This window comes from Salmo salar, chromosome ssa15 (genome assembly GCF_905237065.1).
Source record: "Salmo salar chromosome ssa15, Ssal_v3.1, whole genome shotgun sequence".
In the NCBI taxonomy this organism is placed as follows: domain Eukaryota; kingdom Metazoa; phylum Chordata; class Actinopteri; order Salmoniformes; family Salmonidae; genus Salmo; species Salmo salar.
In genome coordinates, this window is record NC_059456.1 from 38,614,585 (window position 1) to 38,637,086 (window position 22,502).

Genomic DNA, 22,502 nt, shown 5'->3' on the forward strand with positions numbered 1-22,502 from the left:
GTAAACAGTTTACCCAATATGGATGAAAATACCAAAGTTCTGGAGTACAGAGACAAAACAACAACAAAAAATGTCACTGTCCTAATACTTTTGGAGCTCAATGTCGTTCTGTTGGCTTGGATGTCCTCGGACCATCAGGATCACCCACAACTTCCTCTTTGTGTGAGGCTATTCTCAAGTACAACAAAGACATCCGCCCTCTCCTCCGGCTCTTTATATATACAAAAATCCCCCAGTAGAAACTCTGTCCTTGACTCAGTGAATAGGGAAGCTCAGTCTGACATGTGCTTTTCATCTGTGGAGAAGGTATGTTATGAAGACTGTGGTCTGGGCAGCACCACCGCTAGCTAGGTCACACTTTCATCACCACATAGAACCAGAGAGACAATAGCCAAGGCCAGGGCGGCTGACTCAGACTCACCATGCTCGCCTCCGTAGACACCCTTGAGGACCTTGACGTAGTCCGACTGGCAGTCCCGTGCCTCCACGTCCAGGTCTCCGAACCTGAGGACCAGGCTGTTGCCCTCTGGCACGCGGATCTTCCACTCGCACCAGGTGTTGTTGGGGTAGGTTCCCGGGTAGTTCTTGGAGGAGAGGACTCCGCTCTCTGGGCCCAGCACGGAGTGGCCACAACCGTCATCTGGACAAAACCATAGGAGAGAAGTCAAGTTAGATCAGAAGAAGTTCCGTCTCCATTTTGGTGTTGTATTTCTGTTACATTGTTTAAGACTAGTTAAACCATGATATGAGGAACACACGTGATGGTGGAGTTAATTTGTGTTTTTCTCCACCTCTCTCAAACTGGAAGGCAAATAAGAACATTCACCATTCAAGGCTCAACTTTCACTCCACAAACACGCCAAACAACCTCACCAGTAAATGAGACATATTGTTCAGTTTGCTAGCTAGCCAACATGACTCATTTTACTAAGCTAACAGTTTGAAATGAATCAAGGAAAGCAGCAGGTCTACATAGAGAATGTGCCAGTACATATGAAAGGAATCAATTATGTTAAGTAGACATTGAGGGAGGGAGACAAGTCAAGACAAGCAAAACAAAAGACACTGTACATATTGCATTGTGTCAGACAAATACAAGCTCCTATAAGAGCTATTGGAAGGCAGTCTTAATTACATCAATCAAAGTCAGTAAAAATTTGCCAATGTCTCAATGAGCGGACATCTTCTCAAACAGACAAGTCAAAACAAATAGGAGTTACTTCACAGAAATACCTGGCTGATGCACTTCTGCTTAAGAACGCAGACACAGCCAAGCAAAAAAAGCACAACCTCCAAAGAAAGGCAATGCTCTCGCTCTCTAGAGATTCCTATTGGGTTGCACGAGAGGTGTGGTGTCTGTCTGAGATGCTCAGCTGCTTGGGCTAGGCCAACTCCAGGCTCTTTCAGAAGGTGTGGGGCTTCCCTTTCGTGTGTGTGGTGTGTCAGTGGCTCCCACGGCTCGGGCTTAGCTCAGCACCCTGGTGACACGGTGGACACTGTTTACAGAGAGTTTAATCCACTGTCCCCCTGGGTGTGGCATTAATACCTGTGACAGCACTAACAGGCCTGCATGGGCTTCATGGCAGCTGTGGCCCCTAGAGACCAGTCAACGGACTGCTTCCCACAGACCTAGAGCCTGTCCCTCTAATCCCTAGAGACTTCATGTAGATGTGAAATTATTAGCTATATTTATTAACAATATGGTGAAAATTCTACCTAGCTTATCATAGGTCAAGGTTGCGCTGCTATCACGTCTTATGCTTACACCTATCCCCGATACATCATACCTATTCAATTTATTTCAGATCTAGCCTACATGAAGTGCCTAGCAGGTTGGGGCTTGGAGGCAGGGGCTAGTGTTTGGACCTGCCCTTGAATTTAGATGTATGTAGAATAGAAACACATAGTCCAGACACCAATGGCAGGATCTGTGCAGTGCTGGAACATTTCACATAGGCCTAAAACATTCATGAAATAACACTGGTTTCTGGATAAGGATCTCTAAAGGATCTCTCCTTTCCAAGGAAGGTAAATCACATTTCATGGAAAAACATTTAAAGAACATTAGTTGGCCTGTGGACAAATGAATGAGGCTATTAAACACATGATGGCAGCTTTGACTTGACTGGACAGTCCACAGCCATGCAGCGATGGTTACGTCAGCGTCACACACTGGGCAGGCACACACAGCGGCCTTTGTGGTCCAAGGCTGGACTCAGTCCAGATGTGAGGCTGGGCGGACACCACCACGGGACGGAAAAATGTAAACAAGATGCAGCTACCCACCTGGGGGCAAGCGCAGGAGCGGTGGCATCGACACACAACGGTAAAGTAGGAGAAGGTCAAAGTGGGCCCTTTAAGATCCACTCAAGAGCCTTTTCAGGTAGTGGTTTGTTTGGAACAATAAAAATCAAGGTTCAGCCCACATGCACTTTAAATACCTACTGTACAACAAAATGGTTACATGACAGCGTCCCCAGCAGATAGACCTAATAAGACATTTTTTTTTTATATCTTCAATGTCCTAGACATTTATCTGATCCTCTCAGATATGGGCTCATGTGTTGGAGGTTTCAGTCAGATTTCACTTATTGCCTTTTTTTTGTTCCTTAAGATCCCTCATTTATAGCAAGGTTGCATTTCTCTCTATGCAGTGCACATAGTTCACTAGAGTAAAACCTTTATGCATCCTTTCTTCACTTCTGTCATACACCAGCAAACACATGCATTTATTTTTACTTACAGAGAATATAATTATGCTATTTCAATTTTAAATGCCAGTGCATCTCTCATCGTCTCTCCTGAACACCTGGCTGACTCCTGCCCTCGGGACAACCATGAAATATTCACTTCACACACTCAGAGGGGGAGCGGTGCGAGCAGATGCAATGTGACAGGCAGGGAGGCTCAACATACAGTAATACCAGGTAGAGGGGGAAACACCATCAAATAATGACAGGAATCAATTCTTCCCAGCTCTGTCAGACTACAATGTGCATCAGACCAAAACTGTTCACTGCATGGATCCATACAAGGATCCCAAAGGCAGCCAGTGGGAGAGCTTTGGCTCCTAAACTGAGTGCTAAGGCATGCGTGGCGCTGTAGGGCATTGTTCAGCAGCCAGTGGTGCCTCCTTGGTACTGAGAGACAATACCACAGGAGCACAGGCACAAAAGGATGGCCCTGCTCCATTGTCATTATAATGCACGTAGCCTACTATGAGCCTATCAGGCTAAATACTACAACATCGAGCCATGCCGTCCATTAGTGTGGTGGTACAGGAGGATGATAATCACACAACAATTATGGTTTCAGCTCCAGTACCTCCTATTTGGCTGTTTTATCACTGGTGAAAGTCACCCATCTTCTTAGGGATTAGTTAAATTACATTTGGTATGTAGCCTATGTAAGCCTACAGGCTTCATGGTTCACCATTCAACTAAGTACTACTATACTTACTTTCAATATTCACCTTCTAAGATAAAACAGCTCAGAGTTAAGGAGTAATGTTTGAAAGACAACTGTAAAACATGACTGGTTCTATTTTAGTCTGAGTTCTCACAACGTCCTGCATGTTTGATCTCAACTCAATGTAGCCTAACAGTGATTCAATGTAACAAATACATGATTCATTGTAATTACACGACACACACTATTGTTACATTTGATTATTGGCAAACCAGTTATGACACAAGTACTTAATTAACCTTCGAGGCTTATTGAACAAGCAACACACAATGTGTTATTAACCCTTTATGTGCCATGTGTTGAAGGCACATAAAAACCGTCTGGTGTGCTTTCAACACATGGCACACCAAAGTCTAGTAAAACTTCAAATTATCGGTGCCATGCTGAATTAAAGAATATTCAGTTTCCATCGAATATAAAGTAGCGAGACCTGTTACCTACAATCTGTTGTAGTAAAAAAAAATAAGTTATGGGTAATCGTGTAAATCGTTGTTGCTTTAACGACGGTTAGTTTACTTACCGAGTTTTTCGCCAAACGCGGAAAGTATAGTCCAAACGACAAAGAATCCATTAAGTTTCTCCTTTCCCAACATCTCAGATTTTATCCAAAGTAACGCAACGAAATCGCATATGGAGACACATTAGTCTCGTCTTCATGGGATAATTGTCTTTAGGAAGGTTTGCTGTAAATCAAAGGATCTCGATGCGCTCCGTGTGCTTCTATCCTGCCTGTATCTCCACAGTAGATTCCTTGAATGAACTCTTCCGTGTTTCATCCACAGGCGGCACCCAGTGCTCAGGTCGACCAACCAGTCTGACAGCCACGGTGTCGTTGGGGAGAGGAGTATATTTGTTGAGCAGCCAAGACAGGCAAGAGGCAACACTTGATCAAAATAATTGTTGTTGAGTTCAACTGCACACCCCTGCTGAAAGATAGGTCTATGATATTTTATACTAACTCAAATCAGCCAAATAGGAGGTACTGAGAACTCAGACTAAAATAGAACCAGTCATGTTTTACAGTTGTCTTTCAAACATTACTCCTTAACTCTGAGCTGTTTTATCTTAGAAGGTGAATATTGAAAGTAAGTACAGTAGTACTTAGTTCAATAGTTAACCATGAAGCCTGTAGGCTTACATAGGCTACATACCAAATGTAATTTAACTAATCCCTAAGAAGATGGGTGACTTTCAGCAGTGATAAAACAGCCAAATAGGAGGTACTAGTAGGCCTACTTCATACAGGCCTACTATTCTGTAATAAATTGCAATGCTATTGGTCATTGGCTATTCTAGCTATTTATTTAATGACATAAAAACGGGCTCAGGTGAGGTGTTTTTAGGCTAGCTGATTAATTGCTGATGTTTGTTTTCATTAACATTTAAGGTGATCATAGGGCAGTGAGGTGTGGAAGACCCCCGTTAATGGGTTGATTAGATCAATTTTATATACACTGAAAAAATATATAAATGCAACATGAAACAATTTCAAAGATTTTACTGAATTAGAGTTCATATGAGGAAATCAGTCAATTGAAATACATTCATTAGGCCCTAGTCTATGGATTTCACATGACTGGGAATACAGATATGTATCTGTTGGTCACAGATACCTTAAACGTAGGGGCGTGGATTGGAAAACCATTCAGTTTCTGGTGTGACCATCATTTACCTCATGCAGTGTGACACATCTCCTTAGCATAGAGTTGATCAGGCTGTTGATTGTGGCCTGTACGAAGTTGCTGTATATTTGGCGGGTACTTAAACACGTTGTCGTACTGGTTCATCCACAGAATCCCAAACATGCTCAATGGGTGACATGTCTGGTGAGTATGCAGGCCATGGGAGAACTGGGGCATTTTCAGCCTCCAGGACTTGTGTACAGATCCTTGCGACATGGGACCGTACATTATCATTCTGAAATATTAAGTGATGGCAGCAGATGAATGGCAAGACCAAATTGCCATCGATACAATGCAATTGTGTTCGTAGCTTATTATTTTTATTTGATTTAACTAGGCAAGTCAACCTCTTCAGGATCCACCCCTTTTTTCAATTTTTGCCTAAAATGACATCTGTAGCTCAGGCCCTGAAGCAAGGTTATGCATATTCTTGGTACCATTTGAAAGGAAACACGTTAAAGTTTGTGGAAATGTGAAAGGAATGTAGGAGAATATAACACAATAGAGCTGGTAAAAGATAATACAAAGAAAAAAACAACCGTTCTTTTGTATTTTTTTTTTACCATCATCTTTGAAATGCAAGAGAAAGGCCATGATGTATTATTCCAGCCCAGGTGCAATGTAGATTTTGGCCACTAGATGGCAGCAGTGTATATGCAAAGTTTTAGACTGATCCAATGAACCATTGCATTTCTGTTCAAAATGTTGTATCAAGACTGGCCAAATGTGCTTAGTTTGTTTATTAATAACTTTTCATGTTCAAAATTGTGTACTCTCCTCAAACAATAGCATGGTATTCTTTCACTGTAATAGCTACTGTAAATTGGACAGTGCAGTTAGATTAACAAGAATTTAAGTTTTCTGCAAATACCAGATACTTCTATTTCCTGGGAAATGTTATTGTTACTTAAAACCTCATGCTAATCGCATTAGCCTATGTTAGCTTAACTGTCCCGTGGAAAGGACACCGATCCCGAATACGTTTTTTAAGGACAAATTGTTATTTACAATGACGGCCTACCCCAGCCAAACCCTAACCCGGACGATGCTGGGCCAATTGTGTGCTGCCCTATGGGACTCCCAATCATGGCCGGTTGTGATACAGCCTGAAATCGAACCAGGGTCTATAGTGACGCCTCTAGCACTGAGATGCAGTGCCTTACATGCTGACCACACTGCTTGCAAACGCCAACGAGCGACTGCATTGCCAAGCGCTAAAATAGAAGTCAGTTCTATTTGTGAAGCTGAGCGTGGTGCAAGTCCTGCCTCTCCCATCTCCTCATTAGTTTATAGAAGCAGATACCCACGTGCCATCTCCTCATTGGTTATACCCACGTGGGTGATTGAAAGATGAACTTCGGTCGGCCAGTCGTGGTAATACACCTATGAAAGTTGGATGCCAATCACCATACAAAGTCCAAAGAAGAAAAAGTCTGGAAGGAGGAGAGATAACTAGAAACGATTCGGTTGACCGTTTTATGGGTGGATTAGTTGTTGGAGTAGGGGACCTTGTGCATTTCAGGTAAAATAACAACTCAACGTTTATATCCCAGGACAAATTATCTAGCAACAGAAATCTAGCTAAATAGGACAAATTAGCTAGCAACTGCAAGCTAGCTAGCTAAATTGCCATAAATGTTTAATGCTTTTCGACCTGTCCCCAAATTAATATATTTGGTACAGAGTTTGTTTTTGATATTTCAACCTTTTTGTCGTGATTGCGTTTGGTGTTGTGGGACAAAAGCACTTTGCGCACTATGGCGCATGCGTGTGGCCGGTTTGGGAACGTGTTAGACCGCTGCGCCACTCGGGAGCCCCAGTGGTGTTCAGTACTTAAGTAAAAAAGTACTACCTAAGCTGTTTTTTTGGCAATCTATCTTTACTTTACTATTTAGATTTTTACTTTTACTTCACCACATTCCTTAAGAAAATTCTCTACTTTTTACTCCATACATTTTCACTAACACCTAAAAGTACTCGTTACATTTTGAATGTTTAGCAGGACAGGAAAATTGTCAAATTCACACACTTCAAGAGAACATCCCTGGTTATCCCTACTGCCTCTGATCTGATGGACTCACTAAACACATGCTTCGTTTGTAAATTACGTCTGAGTTTTGGAGTGTGCCTCTGGCTAACCATAAAATGAAATGAAAAATAAGTATCAGTTTTGATACTTAAGTATATTTTAGCAATTACATTTACTTTTGATACTGCATATACACACCTACTCATGGACACACCTACTTATTCAAGGGTTTTTCTTTATTCTGACTATTTTCTACATTGTAGAATAATAGTGAAGACATCAAAACCATGAAATAACTTATATGGAATCATTTTATAACCAAAAAAGTGTTAAACAAATCAAAATGATGACAGCTTTGCACACGCTTGGCATTCTTTCAACCAGCTTCATGAGGTAGTCACCTGGAATGCTTTTCAATTAACAGATGTGCCTTGTTAAAAGTTAATTTGTGGAATTTCTTTCCTTCTTAATGCGTTTGAGCCAATCAGTTGTGTTGTGACAAGGTAGGGTTGGTACACAGAAGATAGCCTTATTTGGTAAAAGACCGAGTCCATATTATGGCAAGAACAGCTCAAATAAGCAAAGAGAAACGACAGTCCATCATTACTTTAAGACATGAAAGAAGGTCAGTCAATGCTTTTCCTTCGCTCTGGGTTGAGTTCGGGTGATTGTGGAAGCCAGGTCATTTGATGCAGTACTCCAACATTCTCCTTCTTGGTCAAATAGCCCTTACACAGCTTGGAGGTGTGTTGGGTTGTTGTCCTGTTGAAAAATAAATGATAGTCCCACTAAGCGCAAACCATATGGGATGGCGTATCGCTGCAGAATGCTGTGGTAGCCATGATGGTTAATTGTGCCTTTTATTCTAAATAAATCACAGACAGTGTCACCAGCAAAGCACCATCACACCTCCTCCTCCATGCTTCGTTGTGGGAACCACACATGCGGAGATTATCCGTTCACCTACTCTGCATCTTACAAAGACAAAGCGTTTGGAACCAAAAATCTCCCCTAACCCGGATGCCGCTGCCCTATGGGACTCCCAGTCACGGCCGATTGTGAGTGACGCCTGTAGTGACGCCTCAAGTCTGTAGTCTGTAGTGACGCCTCAAGCACTGCGATGCAGTGCCTTAGACCGCTGTGCCACTCGGGAGGCCCAGTGAGGTATATTTCAAACCAAATACTTTTAGTCTTTTAGTCAAGTATTTTACTGGGTGACTTTCACATTTACTTGAGTTATTTTCTATTAAGGTACCTTTACTTTTACTCAAGTATTGCAATTGAGTAATTTTTCAACCACTGCTAATGCCTGCCCATACCATAACCCCACCGCCACCATGGGGCACTCTGTTCACAATGTTGACATCAGCAAACCGCTCGGCCACATGATGTCATACATGCTGTCTGCCATCTGCCCAGTACAGTTGAAAGCAGGATTCATCCATGAAGAGCACACTTCTCCAGTGTGCCAGTGGTTATTGAAGGTGAGCATTTGCCCACTGAAGTTGGTTACAACGCCGAGCTGCAGTCAGGTCAAGACACTGGTGAGGACTACGAGCATACAGATGAACTTCCCTGAGATGGTTTCTGCAGAAGTTCTATGGTTGTGTAAACCCACAGTTTCATCAGCTGCCTGGGTGGCTGGTCTCAGACGATCCCGCAGGTGAAGAAGCCTGATGTGGAGGTCCTGGGCTGGAGTGGTTACACGTGGTCTGCACATGGTCTGCGTTTTTGAGACCGGTTGGATGTACTGCCAAATTCTCTAAAACGACATTGGAGGTGGCTTATGGTAGAGAAATGAACATTCAATTATCTGGCAACAGCTCTGGTGGACATTCCTGCAGTCAGCATGCCAATTGCACGTTCCCTCAACTTGAGACATCTGTGGCATTGTGTTGTGTGACAAAACTGCAAATTTTTGTGGCCTTTTATTGCCCCCAGCATAAGGTGCACCTGTGTAATGAGGATGCTGTTTAATCAGCTTCTTAATATGCCACATCTGTCACATGGGTTATCTTGGCAACGGAGAAATGCTCATGGAGAAGTGCGTATTAAACATTTCTGGGAACTTTTATGTCAATGGGACCAATATGACATGTTACATTTATATTTTTGTGCAGTATATGTGAAAGACATGCACTGAGTGTACAAAACATTAAGAACACCTGCTCTTTTCATGCCATAAATTGACAAGGTAAAGCTATGATCCCTCATTGATGTCACTTGTTAAATCCCTTTCAATCAGTGTAGATGAAGGGGAGGAGACAGGTTAAAGAAGGATTTTTAAGCCTCGAGACAATTGAGACATGGTTTGTGTATGTGTGCCGTTCAGAGGGTGAATGTGGTAAGATCATAAAATGGAAGTGTCTTTGAACGGTGCATGGTAGTAGGTGCCAGGCACACCAGTTTGAGTGTGTCAAGAACTGCAATTAGGTTTTTACACTCAACAGTTTCCTGTGTGTATCTAGAATGGTCCACCACCCAAAGGCCAACTAGACACAACTGTGGGAAGCATTGGGGTCAACGTGGGCCAGCATCCCTGTAAAATTCTTTCGATACGCTTTCGCGGGGGGATTGCAACTCAGTATTAGGAAGGTGTTCTTAATGTTTTGTATATAATGGGTTGATTAGATCATGTTTATATGAAGTTTAACTTTTCAAATAATGTCACACATTGTTTTCTCTCACACTCATAGAGTTCAAATACCCTTATGCATGCTTCTCTTTTGCCCTGTCTCTGTAAGTCTTTATCCAGACATTCAAATGCCGTTTGGATTGACTGTTGTTGGGGCCGTTTTAGGGAAATCCATTTTTTTTTTTATCCCTTGTTTATACAAAAATGTGACTAGAACATTTGTTATTGGTGGATGTACAGTGTAGCTGAGGGTTATTGATAATGATAATTAAACAAAGATTTACTTTACTGTAAGGGCCATCTCCAAATTGTCCCCCTGCTGCTCTCTTGCCAAAGACAGAGCAGTTATACACTGTCAAACAGTCACAGTGCTGTCCTCTCAGGGGAGATGATGAGTGACTGTGGGAGCTCCCCTATCCCTGTTTCTGGGCCTGCTGCTAGCTGCAACAAACCCGTCGACATGTCTACATCTGAGCTCCATTAGACACTGCCTCTATTACATGGGCTCCTATCACATATCATATCACAATAAATTATGAGACAAAACACTTCTGCCATAGACTGACCAGAGAATCCATAAACATTTATGGTTTTGATAATGGCAAATGCAGCTGGGGATTAGGCTTACTACCTGGTATAGATCACATCAAGCAGAGTAAATCACTAGCTGGCTGGAACTAAGTGCGGGGACCAAAGGCACATAAAGTGGTATAGTGACAGAATTCTGCAGTAATGACTTAAAACAGGAGGAAGTATCCAGATAGGCAGACTCATAAGGCTCTGGGCAGACTGTCTTAATGTTGTGGACCATCGTTTGTTAGTCATATATTTCATCCCCTTGATGTATCTTTTTCTCTATTTTTCTCCTTTTTTATTTTGATTATTAAACAGCAAGGAATCTTACAGATTGTGCTTTAATGTTTATCTTCGGTCCATAAATTGAATAGTGGAACTATATCTCATCCTAGTGGAGTTTCTGTGAACTACATGTTGGGAAAACTTCAAAAATTGTAGGCACAGGAGAGACATGAGAGGTTCTACAGGAGTGATCTACAGCAAATATTTCATTCTGTTGATGTTCCTATTACAGAACTGAGTCTGAAAATGGTTTGAGGTTATTTTGAGGTCACTCTGAAGTATGTGACTTTCTGTACTGAAGGCAGAGAAAGCATCGACTTCCTTTTTTTACACAACTATTTCATGTGTCACCCATTACACTTGCTGTGCAAATCAAACACACTTCTGAAAGCGCTCTGGAAATTCACTATCTGTAATTGATTGAATCACTGACTTTGGATAAAATAATCTGCTAAATGGCCCGCTATGTTGAAACAAATATGGATAGAATATAGCAGCCTGCAGATGGCGATGTTGATTGGGAAGGGATCTCTTCCTCTTTTCTATACAGGGAATAACACCCATTTCATTGGCGACTACTCTTGTCCCAGTGCTTATTACCTGCACATTCTATTGAACCTAAATAAAATAAAAGGGAGAAGCCTGAACAAATAGCACAGTCGTTGGTTGCCACTAGAACAGACTCAATAGATTATGGCTGTAATTTACAGTAGCCTACATTTCATGAAAGTCCATAAGGCTGGTTACTCTCCTCCGTCCTCAGAAAGTTTATATTTTATTTTCGAATGACATTGACCTACAGTATTCAGTAAATGTGTTCACAGGGGACAGGCAAGATCTTGTCTGGATTATTTTCAATTGTTTGTTTATAGACAAATGTGAATAGAACATGCACATTACTGTGGTTGTACAGTGTAGCTGACGGTCATTGATAATGATAATTCAACAAAGATCTTTTTGATCCTTAGTCAATGTCTTTACTGTACAGTAGGCCTACTTTACTGTTAGGGCCACCTCCAAATTGTCCCCCTGCTGATCTCTTGCCTAAGACAGAGGAGTTCCACTGTCACACTGCCACAGTGCTGTCCTCTCAGGGGAGATGGTTCCACTAAATGAGTCCCTTGTCAGTAGTGTACCTTGGTGAGAACTATAGTAAGGGCCAAATAAAGTAAATATCAAGCCACAAGGCGAGACTCAGATGCAGACCCTGAAGGCAGATGGTTGGAGTCTTACAATGTTTATTAATCCAAAGGGGTAGGCAAGAGAATGGTCGGGGACAGGCAAAAGGTCAAAACCAGATCAGAGTCCAGGAGGTACAGAGTGGCAGACAGGCTCGTGGTCAAGGCAGGCAGAATGGTCAGGCAGGCGTGTAGAAAGTCCAGAAACAGGCAAGGGTCAAAACCGGGAGGACTAGAAAAAGGAGAATGCAAAAAGCAGGAGAACGGGAAAACCTCTGGTTGACTTGGAAACATACAAGACGAACTGGCACAGAGAGACAGGAAACACAGGGATAAATACACTGGGGAAAATCAGCGACACCTGGAGGGGTTGGAGACAATCGCAAGGACAGGTGAAACAGATCCCGGCATGACAGTAAAAGGGTTGACCATAACAGGGTTAACGCTTTCATCTTAAATCAGCCATAATATGTTCCAAACACAGCAAATGCAAAATGCATCATATGGAGATGATGTCTGTATTTTGAAAGTTACATATTTAAAAAAAAATGAGTGCGACAAGGAAAACATTTTTGGGACTATGTCAACAATGGACTAATGAAACAAATACCAAAATGTAGTTTTTGGGTGGAGTTTTCCGACTCATTTCCCTGACCAACCCACCTAATTGTAGGCTATCTTAACCCAGCTAGCCCATAACGTTCTGAGTACCATATGCTTCTTAGAGCTTGGTAAGAGCTTGGTTGTCCTATGGTTATTTTGCATTCAACCTTCCCACAACATTCAGGGAATGATGCACAATACCCAGCTAGCACATAATGTTCTGAGAACCATATGTTTCAATACTATGGGAATTTCAGTACTTCAGCATAACGTTTTCTACAGGTTTCCTCAATGTTCTATTCAAAGTTATGTTCTCAGAACGTTCCGAGAATGTTAAGAAACAACGTAAAAATGAACAGCTTTGTCACGTCCTGACCAGTAAGGGGTAATTTTGTTATTATAGTATGGTCAAGACGTGGCAGGGGTGTGTTTGATTTATGTGTCTTGGGTTTTTGGGTAATGTTCTATGTTGTCTATTTCTATTTCTATGTTTGAATGTCTATTTAGTCTATTTCTATGTTCAGGTTTGGTTTGGCCTTCAATTGGAAGCGGCTGTTCTTCGTTGCTTCTAATTGGAGGCCATATTTAAGTAGAGGGTTTTTGTCACTGTGTTTGTGGGTAGTTATGTTCCATGTATAGCTGTGTAGCCTTACAGGACTCGTCGGCTGTTTTTTTTGTTAAGTGTTCACGTTTATCCAAATAAAAAAGGAAGATGAGCACGAGACCCGCTGCGCCTTGGTCCACTTTTTCCGACGCTCCTGACAAGCTTTGAGTAAAAAAAAAACATTCCATGCTCCATCCTGGTGGTGCAGTGGACTAATTCCATGGATAGAGAACAGAAGATCATTGCTTTGAATCTCACTGACGCCATGCCACAATAAAAAAAGAAATGCGTTTGCAGGATTAACCCCCCCCCCCCGAACATATTCATATACCTGCTCATATTGCACTTAATGCTAATCAGACAGTATGTTGTAGAGCCATTGTTGATAAGTGAAGGCAATGATTTTCCATTACTGATGATCTATGCAGCGTATTTACATGTACAAGGAGAAAACTAAGAGGAACTCAAAGATGATTTACTAGATTATATCCCTGCAATTACAGCTGAATGTTCTCAATATGCACCAATTACAGCTGAATGTTCTCAGTATGCACCAATTACAGCTGAATGTTCTCAATATGCACCAATTACAGCTGAATGGTTCTCAATATGCACCAATTACAGCTGAATGGTTCTCAATATGCACCAATTACAGCTGAATGGTTCTCAATATGCACCAATTACAGCTGAATGGTTCTCAATATGCACCAAGCTTGCAGCATATTCACCATTATCCCAAAACGATTGCCAGCTGAAAGCAGATTGCAATAACAAAATCAAATTACCATCAATAAAATAAAAATAATGACGATAATAATGTCTAGATGGTTATGGTTATCTTTCATGCACCAACAGCTTTGGTGAAGATTTATCTTATAGTTCTTGTCATACTGTGCCTGTTTTCTCTTTCGTTAGACTGAATCAAGGCTGGTTATCTTTCCACGTGTGAGTTTTTTTTTTACACATCTTGCGCATTCTATCATGCATTCTTAATGTTATGACTCTGAGAGCAGAAATGGTGGGTGAAATGAAGCACTATGAATGAAGAAATTGCATTTGATTTCGCTATTCTAACACTAGATTTAGGGGTCTTCATATGACTTGTTTAAACTGAATAGAATTGGAGAGAATACACACGTCCATGTTGTTGTAGTTTTTAAAGTTCAAGGGCACCAATGTCTGTCCTATAATGACAAAAGTACAATAGTACTTTTTCCAAGGTTTCAGTAGAGAGGTGAGGGCACTTCGCTATTCAAGGCTTGTGCTAAATCAATATCCCATTTTCAGACCACAATTTAAAGTGTCTCTCTTTTAATGAAAAGAAGGGTTGAGGCTTTCTTTGCAATGGTCTCGCTCAAGGTTACATTTCATTTTTATTATACAAAAGCCAAAACACTTTTTAATGTTAATTCCACGACACAATTATAATTGTATCCAATGGTCTGCTATTTTATTTGTTTGGAGAGGAGTTTAATTTTGTTTTTATATCCACCAGTTAAGAAAATGGTTAACCTGTTCACTTGTTTTTCAGCAGTGAAGTTGTTTACAAACCTAATTTCTTCACCCACATTTTGAGCCTAAGAATTCGTTGGTTCTTGTTACTGTGCATACTCTCCATGCATTATTTGATGGAATATTTTTGACATTCACAATTTGCCCACATGAAAAACATGAATAGTCCTACATTCGATAAACAAATCATGGATATAATTTTCAATATCAAAACACACTTGAAACTGTTACAATGTCTGCTTTCCATATAATTCATGTAGGAATGATGAAATGTTGAGAACCTACAGTATAGTTTACTGAAAGTCCTTGACTTGCTGGTACCATTGAAAATGTGTGTCCTCCATATTTTCACACTAGGCTGCGCTGTTTCTTACCCTTGGCTGCAGTCCACAGCCATAGATCATAAAGCAGTGCTTCGTAAGTGAAATAGATTTTTGAAATTATTTTAAAGAAATCTAAAAAAAGACACCATCTGATTAGTTTCTGAACTCTTTGAAGAAATATCCTCAAATCTAATTGCAATATAATTTATTTCATACTGGTAAACCACCTAAAGCATTAAGCCCACCCATCTTGGGACAACTGCATAAACTTCCCTTAAAGGGACAATCTGCAGTTCAAAATACAACAAAGCGGTTGCCCAGCCAATGTTTTGGTAAATAGCTGAAGCATGGGGCTGGAGAAATGGCAGAATATTTTTGTTGTTGTTGTTGAGTGCACTACAGATGGCTATATCAGTCTGCTAATACAGAACTAGTAAAGGTCCCAGTGCACAACTTTTTGTTGTTTATTTTTTTGTAACAATTTTTGTTGTTTTATTAACTTTTTTATTCTGATTTTTCAGGGGGTGCTGCAGAACCATCAGCACCCCTGCTTCCCGCGACTATGGGCATTTGTAAGGTACAGTGTATATCCTTCAAGAATCAATGGGTATATATCATTAAAATAAGAGTCCAGAAATGGATGCAGCAACTGCAGATTGCAACTGCAGATTGCCCCTATGAATCACAAATCCAGTTTATTTTAAATTCAACTTGGGAATAGCTATATTGGTTATATATGCTAAGCCATGGAAAATAGAATGGCACAAAACTTCCAAAGCACAAAAATGCATGGACAAATGCCATATCATATCTACAAGTGAACTGTCCAGCACCTCTGAATTCTACTTTTTTAAATGTTGTTTGTACATTGGTATATTGAGCACATTTTCCCCTTAATTAGCAAGAAGATTGCAGACCAAGCTGCAATATATCAGTTCTCTGAAAACAAAGATGGAATGCTGTTGAGACCTTGGTTGTTATGTCTCTTTCTATGTGACTGGCAGTAGTTGAAACACGAAAGCTGTCCATGACATAAAACAGCTTCTTGACAAGAAGATTTGTGGCGTGACTCGCTGGTTTTGGGCTTTACAGAGTCATTTGCCATTTCAGTCATTGCTGGAGGTGGCTGAGTGGGGCTCACTTCTCTGATAGGGGCATCAGGGGTTATATCTTTTTAGCCTTGCCATTATTCTTACTGACCTCTCATTAACTTAATTCCTACAGTATCTCTGTTTTAGACAGATGAGTGGGCATGAAAAAGAAGGGTGGCAGAGTGAGTATTTTACCTGGTAGGGTCCCCCCTTTATCATACAAAACGATTTACTTACACCTAATTCATTTCGTTGTCTTGAAGCCATCACACACTCACATTGTGTTGAAAATCGGCCGAAAAATTTACAAATGCAGCTATTGTACCAGATAATTACAGGGATCTGTAAACAATCTCACACTACCCACTAAGTCCTCTTAACTGGCAATGAAAATATTTCCACTTGATAAGTGCTTGTTACATAAACCACCATGTGGTGGAATGCAAGTCAAAGCTGTAAGCTAAATCTTTCATATAGACTTCGACTACCGTTATCATTAAGACAGTGCTTGTTTGTTGTCTTGTTCGGTTTGGAATCAAACCGGATATTAAAGGCATAACGATGAAGAAAGGTCAATACACAATACAAGACAGATGTAAGTAAAATACAAACCACATGTTATCACATGGCCGATTAGGAATAAGATACTGATTGGTGCTGTTCTGTCGTACAACTCTCCTATCTGTTTGGACTTTCAGATGAGGCTTTTTAAAAGCCAACAGAAGGAGAAGGGACTGTCTTCCAGGGATGAAAGGGATGCATTGGACAATGCTGTATGCTTTCATCCACATCCACTTCCATCTTTGAACTCAGCCCTATACTGCAGCAATATATTTTACACGATTTCAATAGTTGAATATGGAAAAGACTGAAGGATAGAAGGATTTTGTGTTAACCAATAAAAGCCTTGAGATGGAGGAAGCGTGAGCTGACATAGGACAGGTAGTCTGAAGGTACGCTGTCCCATTGTTAGCAGCAGCAGCTCAGAAATAATAATGTAATATTGTAGCCTGTAAACCAGTGTTCCAACAATGCCACATTGGTTTGTGAGATCTGGATTTGAGATATGAGTAGTAAACTGTGATGAACTTTTATCATTACAAGTTACAAGATCAATGCAAAGATAGAATAGCTAAAAAAATATGTGTGGGGGAAGATTTCATGTAGAATTGTAGTTCACTGAACTCTTCAGAAAATCTTCCTCTGTTCATTTTCAGTATTAATTTGTGTAGAGACTGCCAGGGCCCTAGGGCTCTGGTCAAAAGTAGTGCACTATATAGGGAATAAGGTGCCATTTGGGACTGAACCAGAGAGAGGCACCACTGCAGCCGAATACGGCTGAGGTTTTAGAATTCTTGAATTCTTCATTTCAGACTGAAAACGGGTGAAGGCCTCAACTGGCAACAAAGACATTCCATGCCATAGAGAAGCTGTTACTTGTGTAATTACTGTGATGCTGGCATCTCTTACAGGGGTTCATATGTGTTCCTATAGGTTCCATTGACAAAAATAAGTGGATTATTTATTTCTCCCAGACCTGTGTATAGCCTTCCTCTGTGTGCAACAATCAAGTGCATCCTCTTTTGAGATATTGTTGTTGAGATGGGACAACACCAAAGGAGAGTTTAAATACAGCTGTCCCCAGCACACCTTCATTTCTGCAGTAGAGACAGGAGGCAACAAGCTACTGTAAACATTTGAGGGATATGGAATTTTAATTCACCCTAGCTTGCAAACCCACAAACTGGACATGAAAGCATGTTGATCATTACCAGTCAGCCACACAAATTCACTTGCTCAGGTTTCTTAATTACAAAGCTTTGATAGAAGAAACTCAAAAGATAACCTATTTTCACTTATTTATGACACGAAATGGGGTTTCTGATGGTTCTGTACCTCTATACTGTAATTGCCTTGCTGTCAAATACGACAAGTAATTCTAAGAATGTTGCACTCCCAATAAACAAAATCAATTATATTCTTGTTATTCATTGTAGCACATAAAGGTAGAATGGCAGAGCAGACAGACCATGTTGTTTCCAGATCATAGAAGGAAAAAAAATCGTCAAAGAAAGAAAATAATGTAAGCCAAAGCAAGTATGTGATTACATAGAACTTACTTCTGCTAATTTGGTTTAACAAGTAAATACAAACAACTGAAAGCAAAAATGCTCTGTATAACATATAGAAAAAAATGCAATAGATATTCTGTAACTACATGCTTCATTCCTGTAATATAACACAGTAATTACATAGGATATTCTATTGCTGTACCTCTGGCACAAGGCCTGTGTACTGCAAAGTGTGACCAAAATATTCTATAATGCTAGTTTGGTTTAGTTTAGTAACATAGGCCCAGTTTATTGGGTACAACACATGTTGAAATTAATCTTCATGCGAATAATGAGGACTATTATTGTATGACTCCTTTATTCTAGAAGTGTCTGTCTCTCAATGGCAACTATCCCCTTCACACTGTATATCAACCTTCAGACAATCAAATAAACTACGAGAGAGAGGGTGCAACAATCCGTCCCTGACTCAGAAGGCCCTCAGAGTTCAACTGGCCCATTACCCAAGGCTCCAGAGTGTCCCGTTGTGGTAAAAGACAACACATCGAGGCAGAGCCCAGCACAGCTGTCTACGCTGTAAGAGAATACCCGGCCTCGCTCTAACCCACAGCATCAATCTCCAGCAGGCTGACAGGCGCTATGCCCACCTGTTCATCAGAACCGGCCGCGGCCCGGCTGTGTCCTGGCCAACACTGGGCCTACGTGTGTCACAGCCAGTAGCATTTCAGCATCATCCTTGCCCCTGTGTTGTCTTACTCCTTCACTTTGCACCACGTGTTCTCACTTTCAACCCTGTCGCTGTAATTCCAACCTGCATAGCTCTAGCACGGAAAGGTTGTACATAACAGCCGACATAACTCACAAAATGCCCTTTGTCTTACATGAGATATGGCCCAATCGGATCATGTTTTTGATATTTGGCCAGTCAGTTATAAATGTTCATGTATAAATCATACCATTGAATTAAATGTTTAGCAGGCTGTTGTTACAGTCCCTGAACTTGACATACACAGAAAACAGAGTCCCATGTTTGCTGCTAAGATCATAAGGTGATTCTCCTGAATGAGCCCAACCTCGAGACTTAAAATCCCTATGTATGAATGAAGACTGCAAATCCAATTCCGTACAGTTACAGTACCAATGAGCTGCCCAGTAACAGACAGAGTGGGGTGTGACTGTGTTGCATGGTTTGGGTTGACATTAAAAACACATTTAATCAGCGTCCCTGACCCCCCCTTCCCATAAACCATCAACTCTGTGTGAACGATGTAACATCACTTATACACTGACTGTACAAAACATTAGGAACACCTTCCTAATATTCAGTTTCACCCCCTTTTGCACCTCAGAACAGCCTGCAATTCATTGGGACATGGACTCTACAAGGTGTCGAAAGCACTCCACAGGGATGCTGGCCCATGTTGGCTCCAATGCTTCCCAATGTTCTGTCAAGTTGGCTGGATGTCCATTGGGTGTTGGACCATTCTTGATACACATGGGAAACTGTTGAGTATGAAAAACCCAGAATCGTTGCAGTTCTTGACACACTCAAACTGGTGCGCCTGGCACCTACTACCATACCCTGTTCAAAGGCAGTTAAATCTTTTGTTTGCCCATTCCCCCTCCGAATGGCACACATACACAATCCATGTCTCAATTGTCTCAAGGCTTAAAAATGATTATTTATAACCTGTCTCCTTACCTGATTTGAAGTGGATTTAACAAGTGACATCAATAAGGGATCACAGCTTTCACCTGGATACACCTGGTCAGTCTGTCACGGTCAGTCTGTCATGGAAAGACATGCAGCATACCACCCTGCATCCCACTGCTGGCTTGCTTCTGAAGCTAAGTAGGGTTGGTCCTGGTCGGTCCCTGGATGGGAGAACAGATGCTGCTGGAAGTGGTGTTGGTGGTCTAGTAGGAGGCACTCTTTCCTCTGGTCTAAAAAATATCCCAATGCCCCAGGGCAGTGATTGGGGACACTGCCCTGTGTAGGGTGCTGTCTTTCAGATGGGACGTTAAACGGGTGTCCTGACTCTCTGAGATCATTAAAGATCCCATTGCACTTATCGTAGGGGTGTTAACCCTGGTGTCCTGGATAAATTCCCAATCTGGCCCTCATACCATCATGGCCACCTAATCATCCCCAGCTTACAATTGGCTCATTCATCCCCCTCCTCTCCCCTGAAACTATTCCCCAGGTTGTTGCTGTAAATGAGAATGTGTTCTCAGTCAACTTACCTGGTAAAATAATGGTATAAATAAAAAAGAGCATGTTTTGTACACTCAGTGTATGTTGATATTGGATTCATTCAAAATAACTGTCAAACACTATTATACATGATTGCAAAAGAAAATGTGAGGTGTCAAGATTGTACTGACATGTAGGACTAAATAATAGTTGGATGGACCTGAGTACGTAGACAGAGGAAAGGTCTCAAGTTAAATGTGCTCCTGATTGCCAGTCATAGGATCATTTTAGTTGTTGTTTTGTTGTTGTTGAGTTAATGTATTTATTGTTGATGTTTTTTGTTGTTGTTGTTTGTAATAAAACATCTAATAAAAGCCTTCTTGCTCTACATACTTAAATAAGGCCTTCGGTAAACAAGTATGTCACTTGTTTACAGTGGGGGGAAAAAAGAAATTACAAAGAAATGATCAAATCAAATCAAATCAAATTTATTTTTATATAGCCCTTCGTACATCAGCTGATATTCTCAAAGTGCTGTACAGAAACCCAGCCTAAAACCCCAAACAGCAAGCAAAGCATGTGAAAGAAGCACGGTGGCTAGGAAAAACTCCCTAGGAAAAACTCCCTAGAAAGGCCAAAAACCTAGGAAGAAACCTAGAGAGGAACCAGGCTATGAGGGGTGGCCAGTCCTCTTCTGGCTGTGCAGGGTGGATATTAAAACAGAACATGGTCAAAATGTTAAAATGTTAAAATGTTCATAAATGACCAGCATGGTCAAATAATAATAATCATAGTAGTTGTCGAGGGTGCAACAAGCACGTCCGGTGAACAGGTCAGGGTTCCATAGCCGCAGGCAGAACAGTTGAAACTGGAGCAGCAGCACGGCCAGGTGGACTGGGGACAGCAAGGAGTCATCATACCAGGTAGTCCTGAGGCATGGTCCTAGGGCTCAGGTCCTCCGAGAGAAAGACAGAAAGAGAGAAAGAGAGAATTAGAGAGAGCATATTTAAATACACACAGGACACCGGATAAGACAAGAGAAATACTCCAGATGTAACAGACTGACCCTAGCCCCCGACACATAAACTACTGCAGCATAAATACTGGAGGCTGAGACAGGAGGGATCAGAAGACACTGTGGCCCCATCCGATGATACCCCGGACAGGGCCAAACAGGCAGGATATAACCCCACCCACTTTGCCAAAGCACAGCCCCCACACCACTAGAGGGATGTCTCCAACCACCAACTTACCGTCCTAAGACAAGGCCGAGTATAGCCCACAACGATCTCCGCCATGGCACAACCCAAGGGGGGGGCGCCAACCCAGACAGGAAGACCACGTCAGTGACTCAACCCACTCAAGTGACGCACCCCTCCCATGGACGGCATGGAAGAACACCAGTAGGCCAGTGACTCAGCCTCTGTAAAAGGGTTAGAGGCAGAGAATCCCAGTGGAAAGAGGGGAACCGGCAAGGCAGAGACAGCAAGGGCGGTTCGTTGCTCCAGCCTTTCCGTTCACCTTCACACTCCTGGGCCAGACTATACTTAATCATAGGACCTACTGAAGAGATAAGTCTTCAGTAAAGACTTAAAGGTTGAGACTGAGTCTGCGTCTCTCACATTGGTAGGCAGACCATTCCATAAAAATGGAGCTCTATAGGAGAAAGCCCTACCTCCAGCCGTTTGCTTAGAAATTCTAGGGACAATTAGGAGGCCTGCGTCTTGTGACCGTAGCGTACGTGTAGGTATGTACGGCAGGACCAAATCGGAAAGATAGGTAGGAGCAAGCCCATGTAATGCTTTGTAGGTTAGCAGTAAAACCTTGAAATCAGCCCTTGCCTTAACAGGAAGCCAGTGTAGGGAGGCTAACACTGGAGTAATATGATCAAATTTTTTGGTTCTAGTCAGGATTCTAGCAGCCGTATTTAGCACTAACTGAAGTTTATTTAGTGCTTTATCCGGGTAGCCGGAAAGTAGAGCATTGCAGTAGTCCAGCCTAGAAGTAACAAAAGCATGGATTAATTTTTCTGCGTCATTTTTGGACAGAAAATGATCAGTTTATAATTTTAATGGTAGGTTTATTTGAACAGTGAGAGACAGAATAACAACAAAAATATCCAGAAAAACGCATGCCAAAAATGTTATAAAATGATTTGCATTTTAATGGGGGAAATAAGTATTTGACCCCTCTGCAAAACATGACTAGGTACTTGGTGGCAAAACCCTTGTTGGCAATCACAGAGGTCAGACG

General features: G+C 41.5%; 1 protein-coding gene across 1 annotated transcript in view; it reads right to left on the reverse strand.

Annotated features, from left to right (window-relative positions):
- The window catches only part of LOC106571389 (discoidin, CUB and LCCL domain-containing protein 1), a 47,928-nt gene extending 43,647 nt beyond the window's left edge, over nucleotides 1-4,281 (reverse strand). Inside the window, exons 1-2 of the mRNA XM_014144414.2 lie at nucleotides 3,989-4,281; nucleotides 422-640 (exon numbers count right to left, since the gene is read on the reverse strand). Coding sequence (XP_013999889.2) covers nucleotides 422-640; nucleotides 3,989-4,061 — 292 coding nt within the window. The 5' untranslated portion in view covers nucleotides 4,062-4,281. The remainder of the gene's footprint in view (nucleotides 1-421; nucleotides 641-3,988) is intronic.
- Between the last annotated feature and the right edge of the window lie 18,221 nt (nucleotides 4,282-22,502).